We start from the raw sequence: 22403 nt of genomic DNA on the forward strand, positions 1-22403 counted from the left end.
GGCTCACCCATCACAGACAGCACCCCTGAGCCTAGGACAGTCCTAAATACAAGATGACAATTCCCTTTTGAGACCCATTTAATTCATCTAAACCCCTCCAATGCCACTTTTATTTGGGACTACGTACTCCTTTCCCCACGTACTTCCTTGATCATGTGCAAAACGTTTCAAGCCTCTTTCGTGAAGGTCTACTTGCTGGGAGAAGTTGGTCACAGGTTGATGTCTGTGACATCTGTAGGAGTGTTGTTGGTCAAGATGACTTCCTGGCTGTCTTGGTAAACTGAATTCTTGTCAGGATTGTATTCCTGTTGATGCTGGGAGGGCTGTTTCAGGTTCTCTGCTAAGGCAGCCTCAATCTGCTCCTGACAAGCTTTCAGGCAGTCCTAGGGATGAAGAGAGAGTTGATAAGGCAAGTTCTTTCAAGGCAAGGCAAGTCTTTCATCTGAGGCACTTATATCTAATACATTAAGTGAGCTCATAACGTTTGAGGCATCAGTCTTGGGCTTGGCTGCAGCTGAGGAAAAGCAAGGCTTTTAGCTCTAGTGAAGAAGAAGAGTTGGGTTTTATACCCTTTTTCTCGACCTTTTAAGGAGTCTCAAACCAGCTTACGATCACTTTCCCTTCCTCCTTGTGAGGTAGGTGAGGCTGAGAGTTCGAAGAGAACTGTGACTAGCCCAAGGTCACCAAGCTGGCTTCATGTGGAGGAGTGGGGAAACCAACCCGGTTCGCCAGGTTACAGTCTGCCGCTCTTAACCACCACACCATGCTGGCTCAATTGACTAGTCTAAGGTAGCGCTGCAGGGAACAAGGATATGAACTCAGCTTCTCTAAATCTGAATCCTGTGGGAGCCGTATCAGTATTTTACCACAGTGAGGGGAAAAAACAATGCTCCCTGACGCTGTTTCAAATTGGGAAAACCTGAACATTTAATTTGAAAAAAGCACTGGAAAACACACCATCTGGTTTGGTCCCTGGAGTAGTATACTCCTCTGACTTTGGGATACATTTCTAGAATGAACAATAAGCTTTTGTAAGGCAGGTTTCAAAATACTTAGGGTGGGATTACAGCAAAAGAAGAAGCAATCTCCTTCCTGCAACCAATTTATTTTTCAAATTTAGTGTTGAAAATAATGTTTCTTCCAGCAGAGACTCCAGGTGGCTGATAGTAAAGACAGCAATATTACTAGAATGTAATAATCTTACATAATAATTTTAGGAGCCCCGTGGCACACAGTGGTAAGCTGCAGTACCGCAGTTTAAGCTCTGTTCATGACCTGATCCCGACAGAAGTTGGTTTCAGGTAGCCGGCTCAAGGGTGACTCAGCCTTCCATCCTTCCCAGGTCAGTAAAATGAGTACCCAGCTTGCTGGGGGTAAAGGGGAGATGACTGCGGAAGGCAATGGCAAACCACCCAGTAAACAAAGTCTGCCTAGTAAACCCTGGGATGTGACGTCACCCCACAGGTCAGTAATGACCCAGTGCTTGCACAGGGAACTACCTTTACCTTTTAAAAATCTTACAGGAATGTACTGTGGAATCTTACTGCACAAAGTAATAGTTTCTCTGTTCATCTCATTGGGCCAATTCATTGGCAACTGGAAATGTTTCATGCCCATTCTGATTGGATCTGGTTTCATCCGTGCAATGGAATGTAACAGCTCTGGCACGGTAAATCTCTGCTAATGGAAGCTATTTCCACCAATGGAATAGGACTTCTTCAGATCCCCCCCTCCAGCTGCAGCCCAAAATGCTGTTCCTGAAGGACTGCTAGGAGCATCATGAGAGGGGAGTCAGAGGTCTGCAGCAGGAGGAAGGAAAATTGGTTTCCCAGTGTAATATCACTCTACTGCCCCGCCCCGTTTCTAGTTGTATTCTTGTGTATATATGTATCTGCTAATTCAGCATAATACTTAATGCATATGGCATACCCTCAGTAACTGTTATTGGCCCTCGTCCCTGATTTTGGTGGTGTGTGTTTATATGCTTTTATTGAATTATTGTATATAGTATTTTAAATGCCGTATTAATGTTCAAATATTTCCATGTCTGCTGCCTTGAAGACCTATTTGGGTAGAAAGGCATAAAAACGTTTTAAATAAATTAAATAAAGCTGTGGGCTCTGGCTCATGAAAGCTTATGGTACAACACATTTGTTAGCTTTTAAGGTGCAACAAGATTCTTTGTTGTTTTGGTTGCAGCAAGCTAACATGGCTAACCCCCTTTGGAATTAGTTATATGAAATTGATTTCCCCCCTGCAATAATCATCTTCACAGATGTGTTCTGATCAAAGGAGCTGTAACAATATCCCCTGCCTATAGAATACTGTCCTCCCAGCAACCATACAGCCCCAAATGTAACACACACCCTGCAACACATCCCCATGGTAGGCCGTCAGATCCTAAACCACACCTGAAGAATTCCTCAACACTAACAGTACAATCCTAAGCAGTTCTACACACTTCCCAAGTCTATTAACGTCAACAGACTTAGAAGGGTGGACCAGCTTTGAATAGCAATGTAAAAGACAGGGAGATCTCATCATCCCACCTGAGAGCTCAGCTCTGGCATGGAGCACACTGGGCAGCAATTTGGTTCATACCTGTTGCTCTGATGGAAATAAAAATTTCAGTACTGGAAGCAGTTTCTGATTGCAGTGAGTTTTGGGATAAGTTGTAAGCAGAACTATTATACTAGTCTGTATAGCTGATAGCTGGTAAATCAAACCCCAAGTGTGTCCTATCATTTACTGATAAAGTGCCAGAATTTCCATTCTGCACACAGACATTTAATTCACAAATAATTCACCATAAAATGGTATCCAATATTCAGTGTTTGCAAAACTGGATCTACTGAAACTGGACTACTGAAACATTCAATGAAACGTGTTAATGTTATTTTCCAAATGTTGGCATTTTGACATTAAAGGAAAAAGAGGTGGAATTAAAGACATGAGGCAGTAAACTAGCCCTACAAGATGACTAGAAACTGTTTGAGGAGAATACATTTACTTGGTGAATCTCTGTGATAAACACGTGAGAACTAAAGGCAGAACTGAAAAGCCATTTTCTAGGGTGGGACCCTTCTACCAAGCTCCCAGGATGGCAAAGCTATGCAACAGAGGCAAAACGCCAAACTCAACAAACATTAACTCAATTCAACCAAGTGCCTACTTCAGAAGGTACACATTGGGTCATTCTAACCAAAAAAGGTATTATCAGATATGAAAATATAAGTGGGATATAAAAGAATGTTAAAGACGGTAATAATTGAATTGTAACCATAAAGTAAGTTCCAATATAATGTAATAATTTGTTTGTTTATGTTTGCATGTCTCTAGGTTAAGTTGCTTCCAAGGCACAAGTGGGGATTTGAACCTGGGTTTCCCAGGTCCTAGTTCGACACCTGGCTTAACCGCTACAACAAGCTGGTTTGTGGGATGGTTGCTGGGGGGGCCAACTGATGTTTTATTTTGATATTTGTTGGGTTATTATCTTACTATCTTGTATTTTAAAGATTTTGTATGTTTTATTGTTGTTCAGCGATTGTTTATTGAACTGTTGTGAGCTGCCCTGTGATCCAGGGGAGGGGCAGGGTATAAGTCTAAGGTAAAGTGATGAATGTAAATTTTAAGAGTACAGCCTGTGTCAAGGATAAACCACCCAGGTTCCTTTGAACTCAGGTAGAGGATGGTAGAACTCCTGTGCCCGAATTTGTTTGGGAGAATGAAAGAAACGGAAGATGACTTCACCCTGTTGAATTAACAAAGAACTATTTTTTTCCAACTGAATAACTGGTATAGTCTACAGTTTGAAGGGGGGGGGGGGAGAAGCAAGGTACCGGCACAAAGACTGGAGTCCAAGCCATCTCAGAGGAATACTATAAACTAGCTGTAGCTGAATTCTCCAGAGAATATTACACCTAACATATTGATCTTAATGCAAGAGAAAATCCTAACCTTCAATCTGGGAAGACTTGCATACAGCAATGACATATCTCTATGAGATGAGGAAACTCCTCTAGTTTTGCTGTGAGTCATGGTGGTGAGCCCAACCGGCACCGGGGCCTCACATCTCCATCTCTAAAGGCCAGGGGTCACCTTCTTGCCCCAGCTTGCAACGAACTGACATTTTGTACTGCAGAGTCTCAGGGTTCTGATTGGACCCCCAACACGGTCCTTGAGGCAGGCTCTGTTCGCAGGATCCTGTTCTATATACACACTCTTACGAAGAATCCACAAATGGTTCTTAGAAATTGACAGAGGATGTGGCAAGTAAAAATAGCAACACCCAACACTCCTTCCCCAAGATGGTTCAAGTAACTCTGGCCTCTAAAAACCTCCACCAGCTGCAATAAGGACTCAGCAAAGGCCATTCTAAGCTTCTTGGGCAGACTGCAAGTGCATGTGAAGGGAAGAATACTAGCTACGAAAGGAAGGAAGATTGGTTAAGGAAATTTAGATGCATTCATCAGGAATTCTGCAAGGCAACTGCAAGCTCCTTTTCCTGTGAACTAAACTTTCCAAGTCTACTTTTGCAAGGGGGTCTCCAGCACTGTTCAGAAAGCTGCTCCTGCCCTTGTAAATATGAGAGTGATAAACTAGTGCTCTGAATACAAAGCCCCGGTACGGTTTTTGCTTGCCATAAGCAATGAAACTGAATGCACGAGTGAGTTCAACTATGCATTCTGGGATTCGCGCTTCCTGGAAGTATCCAGTGAGCTGTGTACAAAAGAGAGGTCACTAAAGTAAATGGGAAAACTCCATGGATCATATGCTGGGTAATGTGATATAATGTGTTGTCGTTAACCACTTCACATCTAAAATGGTTTATCTTCACCAGTCCTCAGTGGAGGAATACACACCTTTCATCCATAACAAGAAGATGGTGAAACCAAAATTTATTTTGGGCTAAACTATTCAAATGATATGCATAGGGAAAACCACACATATGTTTCCTTCAAACTGCATATTTCCATGGGAGGTAAGTGGGAGAAAATCTGTCTTAGACTTTAGTATAAACAGGGAAGCAAAAGGGGGGGAAGTACAGGCTTTAAGCAAGAGGCCGAGCTCTCCAGTTTCACAATTTCCTGAAGCCACAAGGAGTAAAAATTTTAGAACAAGTACTTGAAGTCTCACAATATCATATATTGCACTAGATCAGCGGTTACCAAGCTGTGCTCCACAAAACATCTCCTAGTGCTCCGTGAAGAGACTGGAAAGAAAAATACGACTGTCATTCGGTTTAGTATTTGGGTGAAAAATAGTGCTCCGTGACGAATTTCTCTCCTGAAAAGCACTCCATGACTCAAAAAGTTTGGGAACCGCTGCACTAGATCATGTACTTTGTGATACACAGGCACACAAGAGCACAAAGGCTTTTCCATTCCAGCAGAAGACCCATTTAAGCTGAAGGAAGGCTTCAAACATTTCTGAGCAGAGGCCAAAGTCTATGTGTTATTGTGTGCTGTCCATAGCTCTTCAGAGTCCAATCTTGTTCTTCTAACTGCCCCTGATGCATAAAGCAGATGTAGGGTACATTCTCTACATTCCAAGGAAATATTAAGCAAAGCTGAAATGCAGCAAAACAGATTGGTCTACACAGTCCAAGATGCTGCTATGAGGCTTCAACTAGGCTTGTTTAGTACAGCATATGAAATAACTTGAGAACAAATCTGGTTGCTATCAAACTCATGGGACCCTGCACAATAGCCCTCATCCCAAAGAAATAATTAACTTTTTGGGCGACAGAACCTTTAAAGCCCATGGCTAGACTCCATGCAGCTTAACTAGCTTGATACCACCAAATCAGTATGGCGGTGGTGGGGTTTCTGCTGGCATTAACAGCTTGCTGTCCTAGTCTGAAGTCCTCCAGTCCTAATGAACAATGTCATCAACCATCAGCCTGTATTTAACATATGGAGAACATTGGGACGCAAGAGACAAAGCAGTCAACCTTAGAGAACCAACGCAAGTGAGGATGAACAAGTGAGGAAGAAGCATATTAAGCACGGTGGGCCTGGCAAGGGCAATGCCATGAGAAGAGTACCAGCTCTGCTGGTTTGTCCTCTGAACTACAGTTCACAAACAAAAGATCAGGAAAGTAGGAAGGAGGCCGAAAGGAAATGGACAGGGAGCAAGAACCCAGTTGGCGAGACAAACTGGAGAAAGGGTGGACCATGGCCTCCTCTTGTGGTATCAGGCCTTGGCAATTCTAAGTGCATCTAATCTTCTCCTTGTCAGCTTTCCCCCCTTCTGTAATCCTCTCCACCTCCCACCTGTTCGCCGCCGCCTTCAATCAACTGTGCTCACAGGGGCAGCATTCAGTCTCAAGCACATTCACAGTAGCAGCTTGTGAGCAGCTGGCTACAGGCTATTCAAAGGGCTTGGGGCAAAAAGCCAAGGAAACCCAGAGAGAGAGATTTCCACTCCACAACTGTCAGGCAGTGATTACTGCAAAAGAGGTATGATTCCACAGTCCCCTTCTCTGCCTTTCAAGTTCTTGCCAGGTAACAGAATATATTAAAAAGACAGCTTTTCACTCTTCTTTGGCCCCAAGTGAGGATTCTACAATGACAATTTTAGTGAGCTGCTCTGAACTCCATCCTTGCCCTTGACAGGAATCTGACACTGCACCACATGAACAGATGCACTGCCTGCCCTGCACCCTCCCCACTTTGGCCAACCCCATCACTAACACCTGTCCATTCAGGTGAATACACACTTTTCAAATGTCTCCTTATATTAAAGACAAAAAAGGGTTGGTGACAGTTCAGCCCAAATCTCCTAACCAATTGGGCAAGGGGTCACATATAGACTTCAAGCAGCATTGGGGAGCGGATCGACCCTGCTGTACCCCACATTCAAGAGGATACCTGGCTAATACCTTCTCCCCTGGCGCCATCCTTTATCCCCACCCCTGGAGAAAGAAGAAGAAGAGTTGGTTTTTATATGCCGACTTTCTCTGCCACTTAAGGGAGAATCAAACCAGCTTACAATCACCTTCACTTCCCCTCCCCACAACAGATACCCTGTGAGGTAGGTGGGGCTGAGAGAGTGTGACTCACCCCAGGTCACCCAGCTGGCTTCGTGTGTAGGAGTGGGGGAAACAAATCCAGTTCACCAGATTAGCCTCCGCCGCTCATGTGGAAGAGTTGGGAATCAAACCCAGTTCTCTAGATCAGACTCTACCGCTCCAAACCACCACTCTTAACCACTAGACCACGCTGAGGAGAAAGGAGTAGAGCCACTGTAAAACAACCCCCTGGATTCCAAGGGCAGTGAGGTGGGAGGTCAACAGATCGTGATCGACCATATCGAACCCCACTGACAAGTAATATCAGCAGTGCCAAACCGCCTTGATCCAACTGACAGCGGAGATCATCTATGAGGGCAACCAACATGGTCTTGGTCCCATAGCTGGGCTGAAAGACTGACTAGGAAGAGCTGAGGGCCAAAGTGTCATCCAGGAATTTCTGGAGTTGCTCCAAGTTTTTATAATAGTAGGTGACTGAACATATGTATGATTCTACTCCCAACTGTCTGTCTCTACAAAACCACAGCGTTGTCCGGACCCACAAGAGGCAGAAATGAAGGGAGACTCATTTCTGAAAATTCAAAGGAAAAGAGCGATTATTATCAAGCAGACTTCTCAGATGGATGAAGGAGAGGTTATGTAACTGACATGGACTGGGTTTGTCTCCTCATTCGGCCATAGACTCCCTTATTTGATTTTAAGCACAATTTATTCCAGTGTATTTCTCTGGGTTAGAATGCCTTGTTGTGCCTTACAAGAGTTGTCAGGCACATTCCTCAAATCTGCTGAAAAAATGCCTTGGTTTACTTAACAAGGCAGCCATATCTATCGTGGAGGGAATATCCTTCTCCCAATCTAGGTTAGGAGGTCCCTTTCTCCATCCAGAGTTTTTCTCATATGCTTCTTTTCATGTGCCTGGACATCTCAAAATGCCAGCCTCCCAAGCATTTCATCGGTTTAACGCTCCAACACAGAACCACAGCAATTGTGTTGCTAGAAATGTTTTATGGCTGTCAAATTCCTCTGGCAGTGCAACTGAAAGTAGAGTTACACCTTTCTAAGTCTACTGAAATCAGTGGGCTTAGAAGGATATGACTCTGAGACTGCACTGTAAACAAACCGGCAACAAGAGATGTGAGCCACTGCTTCTCTACTCTGTTTCTCTTTGTGTAAAGACAGGTTAAGTGCCACGCTACCTGGCAATAGTCAGAACCTCTAGCTACTTTGTCACTGAAAGAGAGATGCTCATTGTTTGGGGAGGCAAAGTTTGCCTGAAGCCCAGCAGCAAAATGTGAGTGGTAACCCTGTTTCTCAACTCTGAAATCTTGCTCCCTCGTAGCATATACTCACCACCTCCGTGCCAGTACTGCTAGCAAGCAGTTCTGTAAGCTCCTCACCAGAAATACAATCAGATGAAGCAGAGAGACCATGGACTGCTGCTCCGATACTACCCGTGGCAATCATAGATGGTGGATACATAGCAAAAGTGTAATCTGCAAATTCCAGAAGAACAGAAAGTGTTAGAAAAAGGAAAAAAGATAGACACTCATCTGATTATCACTACATCCAATTAAGGTATAATACCTAAGAGAAGGAAAAACAACTGAAGGCACCGCCCAGGTAGATGTTAGGGAACTACTTTACTCAATATTAAAAATGTTTGTATCTTGCCTCACTCTGCATTCATTCTGTTCATATTAATTATTGAAATCACAGTGGCACAACTAATAACAATGAAAATGAATTTCAAATAATAAAAACACCCCAAAACAGCAGCATGGAGAATCTGGCTCATTTGACTTTGGCTCCTAACTGAAGTTCAGTGAACACCTTCCCTGGGAAGCCAATCTAAAACTCGAGCTACGTAGCTACCACCAAAAGAGCCCTCCTCATGCACTAATGGAACATGGAGTAGAACATCAAATGCAGAGCATAAGTGGCAGGAGGGACTGCATGGGCAGAGGTGTTCCTGTAGATAAGTAGGTCCCAGACCATGAAAGGCCTCTAAGGTTAAATGCAAAGGGATAGCTGTGTTAGCCGGCTGAAGCTAAATAAAACAAAAGTCCAGTGCATTTAAAGACTAACAGCATTTATGTCAATGATTCAGGAAAGCACGTACTGAAATAAATATTGTTAGTCTTTAAGGTGCCACTGGCCTTTTGATTAACTTTTAAGGTTGAAACCAACACCTTGAATTGAGCCTGAATGCTAATTAGTAAGCTGGGGAATTTGGAAACTTTATTCACTATTCAAAAACACACATAATCTGTTAGCTTCCATAAACAATCTTGCAAGGAAATGCTAGAAGTTTGTGTTCCAGGAGCACTCTGAAAAAGAGGGGCATATGTGAAATGCATTTGGTTTTGGGGAAATGCAGTGCATCCCAACAACTGTACTACAACTTCTTCCTCTGGGTATGCTGCTAATACCACTGCGCATCAGTCCATGGTAACATGGTTTATCAGCATCAGGGGAAGAAAGTAGGAAAGCATTGTTGCACGGCGCAGTCTTCATTCACTTACAGATCACCCAGAAGTGACTGAGAAGTGAATCCTACAGATGTTAGGCAGCCACAATGTGCTTTCTTGCCACCATCCCTGAAACTAACAAAATCGCTTCCCAGGGTTAAACACACCAGCACTGGACTGAAAAGTAAATGGGAAATCATGTGGCACTTGTCTAAGATGCCTAATTAACTGGGGGCAGTCTGCCACTTTGAATAAGGGCACAGACAAATTGTTTGTGATGGCATGTCACTGGAGGCATACAAACATTAATGATGCATGTCACCGTGTCCCTCTTTTGGCCTGGTCTACACATGCAGAAGAATGAGGTGGCTGGGTCCTCAGGGGGTAGAATGGACTGTACCACTTTAGTCTGCAGGTTGGTGATCACATTTTTTAAATGTTCCCATAAATTTAAAAATCCTTGCAAATAGACGATTAGCAAAGTAGTCAAAATGCAGGTCTAGAACTTTTCCCTCTTATGACAACTTTCTATTTACAGGTAAGGTTTTATTTTTCATACATGAAGGAGCACTTAATACTGAAACTCACCAGCCAGTCTAAAATACTGCAGTCTGCTCTACCTCTTCGGCATTTGGCCATGCATTCTCCTGCATGTGGAGATGAGGCCTTTGGACATTTCCCTCACACATGTACAATGAATGCAGCAGGAGAGCTGGTAAGTGAAAGTGAAAATCCATTCCAAGTGTGCAAGGAAAACTCAGGAGTGATTCCATGCCTACCTTGGATGGCCAATGGCACGTGAGCAGTCTTACTAGCTAAGCCAATATACTCAAACCAGATTAGAACACTCAGTGGTGATTTAAAGGCTCTCTCAGTCCAATATAGTGGTCTTCAACCCATGGGTTGGACCCCTCAGGTGGGTCCTATTGTTTTGGGGTTGTGAAAGTATCTGTTGATACTGGGTACACGTGCCATGCCTTCGCTCTCTCCTTTTGTGCATGCTGAGAGGAGCACCAGAACAATGAGGTAAGGTCACTCAGCAGTGGAGAGGATGCCTCTTTGGCACAGGCTCTGGCTCCTCCTTGTTCTGTCATATGATTATGAAGTCATGTGACTGCCTGCCATGCACTTGTAGCTCAGGAGAGCCAGCATGGCGTACTGGTTAGAAGCAGTGGACTCTAATCTGGAGAGCTGGATTTGATTCCTCACTCGTCCACATGGGTGACCTTGGGCTTGTCACAGTTCTCTTCGAGGTCTCTCAGCCCCAACTACCTCCCAATGTGTCTGTTGTGGGGAGAGGAAAGGAAGGAGATTGTAAGCTGGTTTGATTCTCCTTAAAAGGCATATAAAAACCAACTCTTGTTCTTCAGTGGTTTCATGTTGCTGCCTATGGTTAAAAAATGAGTCCTAAGTCTGGAAAGACTGATAACTGCTGCGGGTGATGAAGCCTTCTCACAAACACAACAGTAACTTCTGAAAAAGGCTCTATCTTGGAACCAGGTACTAGAACCTTCTTTGAGCTGTGTGTACAGACTACCTGACTTGATGGGCCTTGGTCTGATCCAGCATGGTTTTTTTTATGTTCTTATGCCTTTACTGTACTTCTTTTTAATATGCAACACTAGCCTTTTTGTTGATGATGTTATTATGTCATTTACCAACAGAGAATCTTTTAGTGCAGTCAGATATCCATCACACTGTAATTTGTGCCTTTCAGACATGGAAAGCAAAGCTCAGAAGCTAAGGATCCTGATCTCAATGGGAGAGATCCTGAGTCTCTGAGAAATGAGCATCTGAGTGCTGAGTATAGCTTGGAATCAAAACCAATGTCAGGCTTTTTTTAGCTTTGTAATCCAACTCCTGTTCCACCCTCCCCACGATGGCCATCTATCACAACACAATTTATACCTGTAACACACAATGCAATGAAAGTCTGTGCGTGTTTCTTCACCAAGTCTATTTTATTCTGGGGAAGTGGGAGCCGCTGGAGAATATGATCCAGGAAGTCGTTTGCTATCACCGACAACAGGTCCCACTTTAGCTTCTCTAGGACTAAAACCTCCCAGTCCTGAACAGAAAAGAGAAGAATGTGTTATGGCCCTTTTTCAAAGAGGCTGAATACAGTTCAACAACAACACAGTAAGATTCAAGACGCTTCTAAAGAAACACAGAGGATTCAGGACGACATTCCAATAAAAGCAAACTTTCTGCTATTGCTCTTAGTGAACAGAAGCTAGGATGCAAACAAGCTTTGGCTACTCACCCTGCTGTTCTCCTTTCCTTTGAGATAAGCAGAAAGAAGAGCTGCATCAAGACTGATCTCCTCACTACAACTGTAAAGATACCGCTTGCCAAGTCACTGGAAGCCTTCTAAAATGTGATGAACCACAAAACTCCCCATCGTGATTTAGAATCATAGAGGAGCTCTCACAGGACCCATTCACGTAAGAAGCTGCCTTATAGCGACTCAGGTAATTGGTCTATTTAGCTCAGTAACAGACTGCTCTGATTGGCAGCGGCTCTCCCAGCTCAAGCAGAGAGAGGTCTTTCTCAACGACCACTGCTCTTTCAATGGAGTTGCCAGGGACTGATTCCAGGACCTTCTGCAAAGCATGTGCTCTGCTACTGAGCTACAGTCCTTCCCCAAGATCTCTCTCTCCCTCTTGTACATTTCTATCCCACCCTTCCTCCAAGGAGCTCAGAATGGCATACATGGTTCCCCTCCCCTATTTTGTCCTCTCAACAGCCTGGAGAGACAGGTTGAAAGAGAACGTGAGTGGTCGGAGGTCACTCAGTAGGCTTCATGGCTGAGCAGTGATTTGAGCCTGGGTCTCCTATATCCTGCTCCGACACTCTAACTCCCCAACAGACTTTGTGCTGTAAGGAAATTCTTGTTGAGTAAGGGCTATGCCGAAAGCACTTACACCCAATTGCTCTTAGGATGAATATCAGGGAAGCCACCTTCTTCCTTTGCTTCAGAATGTAAGCGCATGTTACTCCCAAGCAATTTTCTCTTGCACATGCCAGCTCTCATGACTATGCTAGTTCTCAGTTTGCAGGGATCTTTTTAACATAGGGGGAGCATGCAAAATATGGTCCCCAGTTGCAGGTCAACTCAGGACATTAGTTCCTCATACTAAGGGAAGTTTATACTACCACTAAATGCCTGAGAGATCCCTAACAGGGCAGGAAATGTGAGAATGTTCTGTTGCTTTTCAGCAATCTTCTGGTGAAATGGCGGTAACTCCAATAGCTGTGGAGCAGTCCGGAACATCTCGAAGAACAAGAATCCTTATCGCTGTAAGGACCAGATGATTAATGAATGAATTCTGAAAGCAGATCCCATCAAGCTACAGACCTTGTGACCTGCTGACAGTCAGTGTTCTCTTTTGACTATTTTTGCAGCTAAATGTGCATATAGCAAAATTGGCTGAATGAAAAGTGCAAGGCAGCTTAGATAATACCCATGGACGGAAACCCAGCTTCCTTCAAGTGGATAAATTCCTTGTTGCATCATTTCCTTCTGCTAAGAATAACTTCATTATGATTTTGAGAGGGTGCCAAGCAGGCATCCTCCTCTGCAAGGAGGAAACTGACCCACTGGGAAAGAAAGGCGGCTTTCCTTCCAGGAGCCGGCAGGGAGCTGCCTTGATGCTACATCCTGATAAGTAGCCAGGATGTAGCCATTGTCCAAACCTTGATGAAGATGCTTTCTCTTTCCTCTCCCTGGATCACTCTCACTGCCCAGTTGTGAAAGAAGAAAGGCATGAGACATTATTAGCACACACAGGAGGGAAGTAGCAGCTCTCTGCGGTTGTGTAAGTATTAACACTATCAGCCCCAGAAGCAAATGCCATCCAGCGTTCCCAACAGAACACCTTTCTTAGTACTGGTGATCTTCCAAGAGCAAAAGAGAAATAAGAATCATTCTGATGTCTATTTATTAAAATATTTATACCCCACCTTTCCTCTTGGCAACTAACAGCTCTCCGCTACAGGACCACAGATAGTCTCAAGTGCAGATCTAGGATCAAGGGGCAAAGTCAGACTCCTGTCTTCCGCACTGCTCACCCAGAAGCATCACTGGGCATTACTCAGTGGCTTTGAGTTTATCCTGTGCAGAGGAAGACCCACCTCCTAACATGCCAAAGAAATCCACCCTTTCTTTCTTAGCCACTGGTCTTACCATACCTCTTCAACAGGCAGAACTGTTCACCTTTACAAGTATGAAATCTAGAAGGTTTGGTTCCTCTCATTCAAACAAACCAGCATTTGCCCTTAGCACATTGACCAATGTGAACACCAAACTCAAGTGGGAGGAAACCATGTTGAGAGGGACCTTCTTCATATACACTTTTCTGGTCTTGTACACCCTTATGAACAGAAAGGTCTACTTGTCAGTAACTGTCATACTCTGTCATTACAGCTACAGTGTGAATGATCTCATCCTGCCAAAGGCCTACACAAGAAGAAACTGTGTACATGGCAACTCCTAAAAGAGGAAGGGTGAATTTATAGCAAACTAAAATGCCTGCAAATGGAGGCTACTTTATGCTTCTTTATGCTTAGATGGACAATCACCACCCTCACCAAATGCAGGTCCTTATGAACATGGAGTAAAAACCCATCTCTGCTTTTCACTCAAGCAAACCAACAACCACCTGGCATATGCCAAAAAGGGAGACGATCAAAGTGAGAGATTCACCTGTTTGTCTAAAAACCTTGACTACTAAATCCTTTGCCATTATCTCTGTAATCTCACTCTGGTGCTACATTGTTTTTCATTTTCCACTAAAAAGTTCACAGATTATTCCAACAAATCTCCCTTTCAGTTATATTAAAAGTCCCTTACTGATATCAGAAATGTATTACAAACTTACTAAAGTCTACATTCTTAATTCCTGTAAACTGAATCCTGATCTTCTTTCAAATATGCGCTTGTAAGTAAAAGAATGAATAAGGGACAAAAATATGTGACTTTCAAGTCAAGCATTATAAATATGAAACAATAGCCTACACATTTATTATTGTGAAAAAATATGAATATATAGACTCTCAACCAAACAGCATGCCCATTTCCTTTCCATGGCATTAAAACTGTTTTGTCCAATGACTTATTCTTCTGGAAAATTCTGTGCATTTAGTTTTAAGATAAAATGGTTTTGCTTATGTCTTTACATACATCTAGAGAGCCATACAGAAATTCTTAACCACACAATTGCTTTTCTAAGCAACTATTAATTCTCTAGTGAAAACAGCTTGCTATTTACAAGACCAAAGGTTTTAAATTATGATCCTAGAGAGTATAAATGATTAGACAGTATTTTAACTGTGAACAGATTTGCTTTAATAGTATGAGCAACCAACTGGATTTGCCTTTCTCCAAGAAATATGCAAATTCAGAAACTGAAACCATGATTTAAACAGTGGTTTAAGTCAGCCTCTTTCCTTGGGAATTTAGATCACCATGATTTAGAATCAATCCAACCTGCCAACATGATATAGTTGATTTCTTGTGAAGGGGCCTACAGACTAAGCCCTATGAAGAAAGGCTGAGGGAGTTGGGAATGTTTAGTCTGGAGAAAGGCAGAGGGGGGACATGATTGCTCTCTTTAAGTATTTGAAGGGCTGTCACTTAGAGGAGGGCAGGGAGCTGTTCCTGCTGGCAGCAGAGGATAGGACTCGCAATAATGGGTTTAAATTGTGGGTGGAAAGGTTCTGGCTGGATATTAGATTTTTTTTTTTTTTTACAATAAGAGCTGTTCAGCAGTGGAATCAGCTACCTAGGGAGGTGGTGAGCTCCCCCTCACTGGCAGTCTTTAAGCAGAGGCTGGACAAACACTTGTCAGGGATACTCTAGGATGATCCTGCATTAAGCAGGGGGTTGGACTAGATGGCCTGTATGACCCCTTCCAACTCTATGATTCTATGGATGACAACTATGCAGAAGCTCCTCAAAGTGAAGACACAATTATCCTCCCTCAGTGTGATCGATGTCTCTCCAGTGAAGGGTTATTGCCTCACCGCTCTGAAAAGCAGCATGGATGAAACTGGGTATACCTAAAGTTCATTTCCCAGATCTGAAACTCAGAGAATATTAGAACAATTTAAGCCAGACATAAGAACACTTGTCAGGGATGCTCTAGGCTGATCCAGCATTAAGCAGGGGGTTGGACTAGATGGTTTTCCCATCTCTCCCATTACATCACTCCTGCACCATCCCACCTTGCAGCTTGCACCTTGATGGCCGCTATTCACCTCAGGTGATAAGAATTAAAGGCCCTGGTCTTGGATGAGAGCTGTGACACTGAGTGATTAAGCCAAAGCAACCCTCTTTGTTAAAGTACTCAGTGGAAAGGTAAAATCATGGCAAGCCAATCAAGGGACAGCAGATCTCCCTTGGAGGTGCCCTTTCCTCTTAGTCTCTAGAAAACCAGCACCATATTCAACCAAAGGGTTCAGCCAAAAAAACAATAAATCTATGTTTTAGAAGAATCTAATCTCATGGTGGTTGTGCATTTTTGCATTCATATATATGTGTTTAAAAACACTCTTAATAAAAATGATGTAAAACAATCTTTGAAAGTCTGTATGTTTAGTCACTTGAACAGGCAACAGTGGCTATGGCATTGGTGCAAAGCACCCCATGTCTGCTGCCATTTTATATTAGCGCTTAGTCTGACCACTGTTGAGCGAATGACAAAGGAACTATATGCTACCAGACTAAGCATCATAGCATACAGCCAAACGCTGTGGGGGAAAAACAGAACATCATGTGCCCAGATGTAAGTGAGAAGTACCCCTTATATACTGGATGAGTTCATGCCTGCACTTTATTTTGCTTGGTTTACAAATTGGACTACTATTGGTAGGGGTCATAAAGCTCTAGTATCTGCCCTCCACCAGTGGCAGTTCAGCTTTAAATCAAGTTTTGCTACTTCTGCAAAATCCAGCTCTCAAGGAATCTCAGAGAAGGAATCTCATAATGGAAGAGGGGGGAAAGAGCTTACCAAAACTTGGCATTGTGTGATAGAATTGTCTGTATAAATGCAGAGTTTCTTCACAGTCAGTGGCATGGTGTCTCGCAACTTGGAGGCCAGAAGCATACAGACAGCACCCAAAAGCTGCAAGTGGTTTTTGCGAGTGGGGACACAAGACAGGTAGCGATCCACATAATTCATGGCCAAGGGGAAAACTTCCTCTTCGCACTTTTGTTCTTCACAAACCTGACAAAATCCAGAGAAACAGAAGAAGCTTATAAATCAGGAAATCATTTTCCTCAGTCTTTACAGAAGCTTCAAAAATACTAATTATCAAAATACACCGGCCCTTTTGTAAAGATGAAGCAAGGCATACAGATGACTAAGAGCTTAAATGGGGATCAAGGTACCATTTTCTGCTGCCACAGGCTTTCTGCAAACCTGGCTAAGTCACTGAGCCACACTTCCTCACATGTACCATGAAAATAGCCATTCCTTTCTTCACAGAAGATATATATTAACCAACCAATGCATGTACTCAGGTACTGCAGTGCCTTAGAAAATAAATTATTGACACAGCATTTTCTGTCAGGCAATTTTCATATTAAACATACATGTTAATTATGGGTGATGGTGGAAATCCTTCAATGCATTAGATTAATTACTTTATATTTTATGTCTTCATTTTTCTTGAAGGGAGAAGTAAATAGTGTATTCTCCTGTAAAACTGGCCACTTGTAACATGGGGTGGGGGTGTGGCTCAGTGGTAGAGTACCCACTTTGCACAGAAAAGGTCCTAGGTCCAATCCCCAGCTTCTCTAGTTAAAAAGATCAGGTAGTGGATGATGTGAAAGATCTGTTCTTGAGATCTGGGAAAGCTGCTGCCAGTCAGAGCAGACAAGACTGACCTTGATGAATCAATAGTCTGGCTCAGTATAAGGTAGATTCATTCAAACCACCAGAGACATTGACCATCAACTGAACTCATTTGCTCCGATTTATTCATTCCTTCAGAGCAGAAGAGTTTTTATTTTGGTCAGCACCCACTGAACCCAAGTTAGAGATGTTTCAGACTTAGAATACAGAAATTAGCACTTGGTTTTGAAAATGCTTCCCCCTGCAAGAACGTCACAAACCCAGCCTCAGCGCATACTCTGCTGAAATGAATGGTGCTTGCATAGAGGAAGCTATCAAAACGATGACAAGTATTAACCAAGATCCATTTGTGGAATCAAAAAAACCCTGACACCAAGTCCTTCATTCCGACCACTGACTAGACAGGGTTCCCAAGACTTGGTCCATATTGAATTCATTATGTTGGCTTAATAAGTAAAATGTTGAGGGTTTTTTCCCCTCTACTTGCAAAGCTTTTTCACACAACCTTTCTACGTCCCAGGGATTGCCAACTAGATATTTTTCTTTTGTATGTACTTGTTGCTACATAGCTTTTGTTTGCTCTTTAAATACCAACCTCAATTGTTAGTTTGACATTCATATGCATTTAAATAAATTATCTTAGACTTGAAGGCAAGTAAATTCTTCAGTCCAGGAGAAAAAATTCAGTACCCACCTGCCCACACATGACTTTTGATGTCTGGCTATTTTTTTTAAAACCCCAATCTTTTCTACTTTATAAATGCTTCCCTGCATGGAGTTCTTGAGGTGACTCTAGCATCCTACAGATGACTGGGCAAGTGGCTATTTCCAAGCCAGCCCAAACAAATTAAGAGTTGGATTTTCAGGGAGAGTTATTTATATTGAATGCTTTTTGGAATACTATGCTAAAAAAAGGGGAAGGAAAAATATTTGAATTCATATGATATCTGTCTTGCAGAAACTTCAATGTACGATTGCCACCTTCATGATACAGGGTTCATGTACCTTTAACACAGGTTGCTTGGCAGGAATAAGAAGAACCTGGCTGGATTTAGTTATCCAGTACATTTCTATTCTGCCCTTCCTCCAAGGAGCTCAAAGCAGTGTACATAGTTCTGGCCTCCTCCATTTTATCCTCACCCAACTTTGTGAGCTAGGTTGGGCTGAAAGTGATTCACCCTCTGCAGCATGGGGATTTTAATGTGGGTGTCCCACATCCTAGTACAACACCCTAACTGTTAAACCACACTGCTTGCTTGGCAGCCGCACATGGATTGCTTGACAGGTTTAAGAACGTAAGAACCTTGCGGGATCGGACCAAAGATCCATCTACTCCAGTGTCCTCGTTCCCACAGGCAGAAATTCAGCAAATGAAGCCCCACCTGCATCACTTCATCTGCATGTTGGGCAGAGCCTTGCTTGTTAAATTTTGGCTTTCTGTTAACTGCAGAGAAGTCCATCCAAAATAAAGGAAGCAATCCCACTCTAGTTCCAAGTTGATGCTAATCCACAGTATCTCTGCCTGCCATGCTAAAGAATTTTTTTTTAATTCTTCCCTTTCCTCCTCCTCTGCAGTCTGGCACTCTAGTTTGAAAATTTACAATTAATTGTGACAAATTTGTTAATCCAGAAGTCTGGAGCACCACCGGTGAGTGGAGCCCCTACAGGTTGTCTGGGAAAGGTTGGTGACAAACTGCACAGATCCTCCCCCCCCCCACCCTCAGCACAGCACTAACAGGGTGCTTTTCAGCTGCTCTTCCACTGAAAGGACACATTGGAAGGGACATCGATCTCATCTGAATCTTTCACAATTTCCCCCTTTTTCAAATGATTTATTTTATTGACGTTATTCACGGCCCACCTTTCTCACTGGGACTAAAGGAGAATTATACCAAGTGAGTCATTGCGATAGACAGGATGAGACATCGCATAAACAATAAAATAGGATTTGGGTTGTAGAGCCGACCAGAAATCTAAAAAACAGAACTGAAGCAATGCGTAAAGAGTTAACACGACACATTAAATGATGCACGATTTACACAGCAGGGTCCAATTTACAGCAAACTGCACACAGTAGCATACTCCAGTCCCTACAAACTTGCCCAAGTAATTCTGTCAATCATTTTGTACAGTACTACCCTATTGCCTTGCATAGAAAAGCCCTCTTGAATAATTCAGTTTCGCATCTCCCCCACCCCTAAAAAACCCCATTGTAATACGCCCAGCTTCTTGCAGTGAACAAACCCCTTAAGCCCCCACCCCCAAAACAATCCCTCCTGTCCTCAGGAGCGACTGAATCTCCCACGATTGGTCTTATCCCCCACCAGATCGAAACTAAGGCCGCAGCTCAATGCAGGCTTACTCCGGGTGTAAATTCCAGTGATCTCAGTGGGGTTTTCTTCGGAGCAAGCATGCATCGGCTCGGGGGGGGAGGGGGTGCAACGCTAAACACGCTCGCTTGGAAGTGACCTCTACTGAAATCAATGGCCATTTATTCATGGCAGGTTTTGCATTGGATTTATCACCCTATAGATGCACATTTTCCCCATCTGAATTCTCAAAACTCTGCATGGCGGCTTATTGTTGAGCTTTGAGAATATGGATGGGGGGAAAGTGCATCTAAAGGGTGGCAAATCCAATGCAAAACCTCCCAGGAATAAATGGCCAATGAGACTCCCGAGTAAACACAGCAACAAGGGCGCCTTTAGGGCTGGGCGTGGGAAGGGGACGTGCTCGCTGGGCTCCGAGAGGAGGAAGCGGGAGGGGGGGGGAGCCCCGAGTCGCAGGGATCCCGTACAGACCTCCAGCATCCAGAAAGCCAACATCTTCCGCATGGAGGGCTGGATCTCTTTCTGCACGCACTGGAAGTAAGCGACGTTGGGGCTGTAGCGCTCCTCCTGCCGGAGCAGGTTCCGCAGCACGCGCCGGTTGCTCAACAGCTGCGGGTCCCGCTTGGCCCGGACCACCCCCTCCCCGCACAGCAGCTCCATGCGCCCGGCAAGGGTGGCTGGGGGGGGGGAGCGGAGGGAGGGGAGGACTCTCCTGCTCTCGCAGGCCGGCGGCAGGCTGGATCCCCCCCTCCCCCCAGCACCACCACCACCACCACCTAGCCCAGCGAAGCCGCCTCCCCTCCCTCTGCCAACCTCCTCCAAGCTCCCGGCTGCACTGGCAGCAAGGAACCCAGTTTCGAGAGAGGCGGCGCCGGGGCCGGACCCTCCTCCTGGGCGGGGGCATGGGAGGAGGAGCAGGAGGTCTGGTCGGCTCTGATACCCGCTTCTGAACCGGGCGTGGCGATTGCGACCCATCCCCGCCGGGCCGGGCTTCCCCTGCCGGGATGGTCTTCGTTGCACAAGCGCTGGTCTGCAAACGTGTCCTCGTTCACACCTCTCTCATAAGAAAGGCCCTGCTGGATCAGACCAAGGTCCATCAAGTCCAGCAGTCTGTCCACACAGTGGCCAACCAGGTGCCTCTAGGAAGCCCCCAAACAAGACGACTGCAGCAGCACCGTCCTGCCTGTGTTCCACAGCACCCAATAGGAGTGTTATTGGAATAGCATGCTCCTCTGCGTGCAATAGGCATGCTCCTCTGATACTAGAGAGAATAGGTGTTGTGTATGTATATAGTTGGGGAGTAAGCAAGGGTGACTCAGGAGCTTGAGTTCTGCGCCAAGGATCCTAAACCCTGCTCACCCTATTGGTCAAGCAAACGGACGCCGCTGCCTCTAAGCCAAGATGTACCATTGGTCACCAGGAGGTTATGTCCCCCCATCACGGATCGAGGGGGGAGTGGCTGCGGGCGGCCAAGGGGGCGTATAAACGAGGGGTGCTCATTGTGTTAACCAGCTCGGTTCCTGTAATCAATAAACGCGGTGGTTGATTGAACGCCGTCTCCGACCTCGTGAACCCTTCCCCCGCAGACTTAACAATAGGCATGCAGCATGACTAGTATCCATTCTAACTAATAGCCACGAATACCCCTTTCCTCCATGAAAATGTCCACTCCCCTCTTAAAGCCCTCCAAGCTGGCAGCCATCACCACGTCCTGGGGCAGGGAGTTCCACAATTTAACTACGCGTTGTGTGAAAAAATACTTCCTTTTATCTGTTTTGAATCTCTCGCCCTCCAGCTTCAGCAGATGACCCCACGTTCTAGTATTATGGGAGAGGGAGAAAAGCATCTCCCTGTCCACTCTCTCCAAACCATGCATAATTTTATATCATATCTCCCCTTAACTGCTTTATTTCCAGACTAAACCGCCCTAAGCGTTTTAACTGCTCCTCATAGGGCAGTTGCTCCAGTCCCCTGATCATTTTGGTTATAGTATCTCGCCCATTATAGTATGGCTGCTTGCTCCATATTGCCGCCTCTTCCTAAACAAGTACGGGATGGGGCGGGGGACCTGTACCCATGCCCAAATGATGAAGGGCCGCAAAGAGAAGTGTTGTTGCATTCCTTTTGGCATATGCTTGCTTCTGCTAGCCTGCAGCTTCACAAGACTATTGCCGAAAGGGCCTCCCTGATGGCATCTGCTGGCATCTTACAATGGATGCCTATATGAGCAGTGTGTGTGTGTGTAAAGTGCCTTCAAGTCGCAGCCGACTTATGGCGACCCCTTTTGGGGTTTTCATGGCAAGAGACTAACAGAGGTGGTTTGCCAGGGTCTTCCTCTGCACAGCAACCCTGGTATTCCTTGGTGGTCTCCCATCCAAATACTAACCAGGGCCGGCCCTGCTTAGCTTCTGAGATCTGACGAGATCAGGCTAGCCTGGGCCTTAATGGCCTGAGTACTCTGCTCTCCACCCTTCTACTTTGTAAATTGTGTAACCTCTAGCCTGATGAGCGCAAAAGCTTGCACAGTGTTTTGTGGCAAATTGGTTGGTCCTAATAAAAGGCATTACACAGATGTCTTTTTTTAATTTTATTTTGTGTTAACCAATCTGGCTCTAAAACTTTTTGAAATACCACAATCACCCACTTTGGTTCAGCACATAGATAGAATTGGGCTATGATAGGATCCCAGTTCTTTGAAACATGTTGCTAAGGCTGT

At 44.4% G+C, this 22403-nt stretch overlaps 1 protein-coding gene across 1 annotated transcript; it reads right to left on the reverse strand.

Moving 5' to 3' along the window:
- Positions 1–14: 14 nt before the first annotated feature.
- On the reverse strand, positions 15–20353 carry CCND3 (cyclin D3). Its single transcript, XM_056844510.1, has 5 exons — positions 20159–20353; positions 16512–16727; positions 11410–11569; positions 8384–8526; positions 15–383 (listed from the first exon to the last, which is right to left on the reverse strand). The coding sequence occupies exons 1-5, from the start codon at positions 20345–20347 to the stop codon at positions 210–212; spliced, it is 882 nt and encodes a 293-aa protein (XP_056700488.1). The 5' UTR covers positions 20348–20353; the 3' UTR covers positions 15–209.
- Between the last annotated feature and the right edge of the window lie 2050 nt (positions 20354–22403).

This window comes from Euleptes europaea, chromosome 2 (genome assembly GCF_029931775.1).
Source record: "Euleptes europaea isolate rEulEur1 chromosome 2, rEulEur1.hap1, whole genome shotgun sequence".
Taxonomy (NCBI): domain Eukaryota; kingdom Metazoa; phylum Chordata; class Lepidosauria; order Squamata; family Sphaerodactylidae; genus Euleptes; species Euleptes europaea.

Bases quoted from the DNA above. Each gene is read 5' to 3' on its own strand.
- CCND3 (XM_056844510.1), bottom strand. From the start codon at position 20,347: ATGGAGCTGCTGTGCGGGGAGGGGGTGGTCCGGGCCAAGCGGGACCCG. The intron at 16,728-20,158 runs GTCTGTACGGGA...GGATTTTGTCAG, and splicing joins TGGCTTTCTGGATGCTGGAG to GTTTGTGAAGAACAAAAGTG. The intron at 384-8,383 runs GTGAGTATATGC...CTTCATCCCTAG, and splicing joins GCAGTACTGGCACGGAGGTG to GACTGCCTGAAAGCTTGTCA.